This window comes from Scylla paramamosain, chromosome 11 (assembly GCF_035594125.1).
Source record: "Scylla paramamosain isolate STU-SP2022 chromosome 11, ASM3559412v1, whole genome shotgun sequence".
Taxonomy (NCBI): Eukaryota; Metazoa; Arthropoda; class Malacostraca; order Decapoda; family Portunidae; genus Scylla; species Scylla paramamosain.
In genome coordinates, this window is record NC_087161.1 from 16575914 (window position 1) to 16578413 (window position 2500).

The following is a 2500-nucleotide window of genomic DNA, read 5'->3' on the forward strand; positions in this document are numbered from 1 at the left end:
ATATATATATATATATATATATATATATATATATATATATATATATTTCGTGAGCACACACACACACACACACACACACACACACACACACACACACACACACAAACGAGTCAGCATTCTTCTGCTCATGAAATATATATATATATATATATATATATATATATATATATATATATATATATATATATATATATATATATATATATATATATTTCATGAGCAGAAGAATGCTGACTCGTCTGTGTAATAATAATAATAATAATAATAATAATAATAATAATATACGGTTTATTCTTTAGGCAGTCAAACAAACTGAAAATGTACATTGGGGGTGGGGAAATACTTGACATTAATCCTAAAGGTAAGTCAAATCTAGAAGAGACTATTGATTGATGGCTCGCACCATGGTGGGAATCGCACTGAGTCTGTACCGGTCCGTACGTGGCGCCTTTAGGGGCGTTATCTTATTGTGGTGTCTGGTGGCACGGGTAGGGCGAGGCGCGTCAGGCGGCAGCATGTTTCTGAGACGTGGATGATTCAGAAGTCCCCTTCCAAACTTCTCTAGAGCCTCACTGTACCTGGTGGATAGTCTGGACAGCTTCAGGGTGTTCAGGGCTTCTTCATAGGTGGTGTATGCAGGGCCAAGGATGACCCTGCAAGCCCTTTTCTGCACACTCTCCAACTGTAGCTGTTGAGTTTGTGTGAGGGAGGAGGACCACGCTGGGGAGGCGTACATGAGTTTGGGGAGGATGAAAGTAAGATACACCCCCCTTAACTCATCTGTCGGCGTCCCCAGCGACCTGAGTCTGCGCAGCATGTACAGCCTGTAGGTAGCTGATCTTATGGTGCTGGCGACATGCTGCTTCCAGGTCAGCTGGTCGTCCACCGTGACTCCGAGGAGCTTGGCACATCGGACTACCTGAAGGGGGTGAGGGCCCACTGAGAGCTGGGGAGGGGGCACTGGTACAGAGGAGGTACAGAAATGCATCACCACAGTTTTGTTGTGGTTGATGGTCATCCTGCTCTCCTCCGTCCACGTCTGCAGTCGCTCCAGGATCGCTTGCAGTGGCGAGTAGTCCGGGTTCTTGGTGGAAACTGGGACGCCCACGGTGCAGTCGTCCACATATTTCCAGCGATGGGGGGTGTCAGTGAGGGCGTCGTTAATGAGGAGGAGGAAGCATAGAGGACCCATCTTGGTCCCCTGGGGGACCCCACAAGTCAGCTGTTGGAAAGTAGAGACAGAGCCCTGATAGCGAACGGCCTGACGCCTCCCTGTGAGGAAGTCGGCTAGCCACGCTATCAGGTTAGGAGGGAGACCCAGACTCACTGCTTTGCTGATGACAACAGTGTGATCAACAAGATCAAAAGCCTTTTTGAAGTCCACAAAAGCAACAGCTAGAGAGGTGTTTCGCTTGTCCAGGTGGCTGTGGATGAATTCAAGGAAGCTGGTCAGGTAATGGGAGGTGGAGGTGGCTTTAATATTTCCAAATTGTCTGATATCCACGGTATTACAAATTTTGGTGTAGGCCCAGTCATATACAAAATCTTCACAAATAAGGCTAGGGATGGGGGTGATAGAGACTGGTCTGAGATCATTAAGTGACTGTGGACTGGAGGTTTTGGGGATGGGGGTGACGTAAGATGTCTTCCAGTCCTCGGGGCAAGAGTGTTGGGAGAGTGAAGCGTTTATTAATGAGCATAGCGGTGTTGCTAGCTCTACAGCAAATTCCTTGTAAATTTTTATAGGAAGGTCAGTGGGTGTGGTGGATCTTGGTTTGAATTTGAGTATTCTCTTAAAAACATCCACCGCCTGGACACTGGGGTTATGAGAGGGGGGCCGGAAGATAGGCAGGAAGCAGAGTGGTGTGGAGGGGAGGAAAGGTTTGACAGATAGCAGCAAAGTGATCGTTCATCTCCTGAGCCGCGAGAGTAGCAGGAAGGTGTGAGGTGCAAGGAAGAGACGAAGTGTGCTTTTGTAGGCCACACAAAGCTTTGATCTTAACGTACCACTGTCTGTTGTTGGTCAGCTTGAGGTGGTGTATCTTGTCTGGGTAATAGTTTGCCTTTGCATTCTTAATCTCCCTGATTACTCTGTTTCTTAGTTTCCTGTAAAGGACCGGGCAGGAGTGGAACGCCCAGGTCCGCTGACGCATGAGTCTTTTAATGCGGGGTGTCATCCAGGGAGCATCAGAAGGGTGCGTTGTGACGCTCTTGGTTGGGAAGTAGTGGTGGAAGGCCTCTGTGGTGGTGGTGACGTAATTCTGCCATTTTAAGTGGACGTCCTCCACATCCAGCACCTCGGTCCACGGGTGTTGTGCCATCCACTGCCCAAACTCCCTCATGGCTGAGTCAGGCATGGGGCGGTGGGTCCTGGTGATGGCTGACCGGGGGGTCGAGGTGGTGGGTGTGGGTGACCACAGTATGGAAAGCTGGGTGCTCCGTCCCATGGGAGGCAGCGGTTTTGGGGGGCGAGTACTGCTGGCCCAGGTCTGTCAGTATA

General features: G+C 49.0%; 1 protein-coding gene across 1 annotated transcript in view; it reads left to right on the forward strand.

The window, feature by feature from the left end:
* The window catches only part of LOC135104623 (uncharacterized), a 6721-nt gene that overhangs the window by 828 nt on the left and 3393 nt on the right, over nt 1-2500 (forward strand). The window contains exon 2 of the mRNA XM_064012154.1: nt 1527-1636. Coding sequence (XP_063868224.1) covers nt 1527-1636 — 110 coding nt within the window. The remainder of the gene's footprint in view (nt 1-1526; nt 1637-2500) is intronic.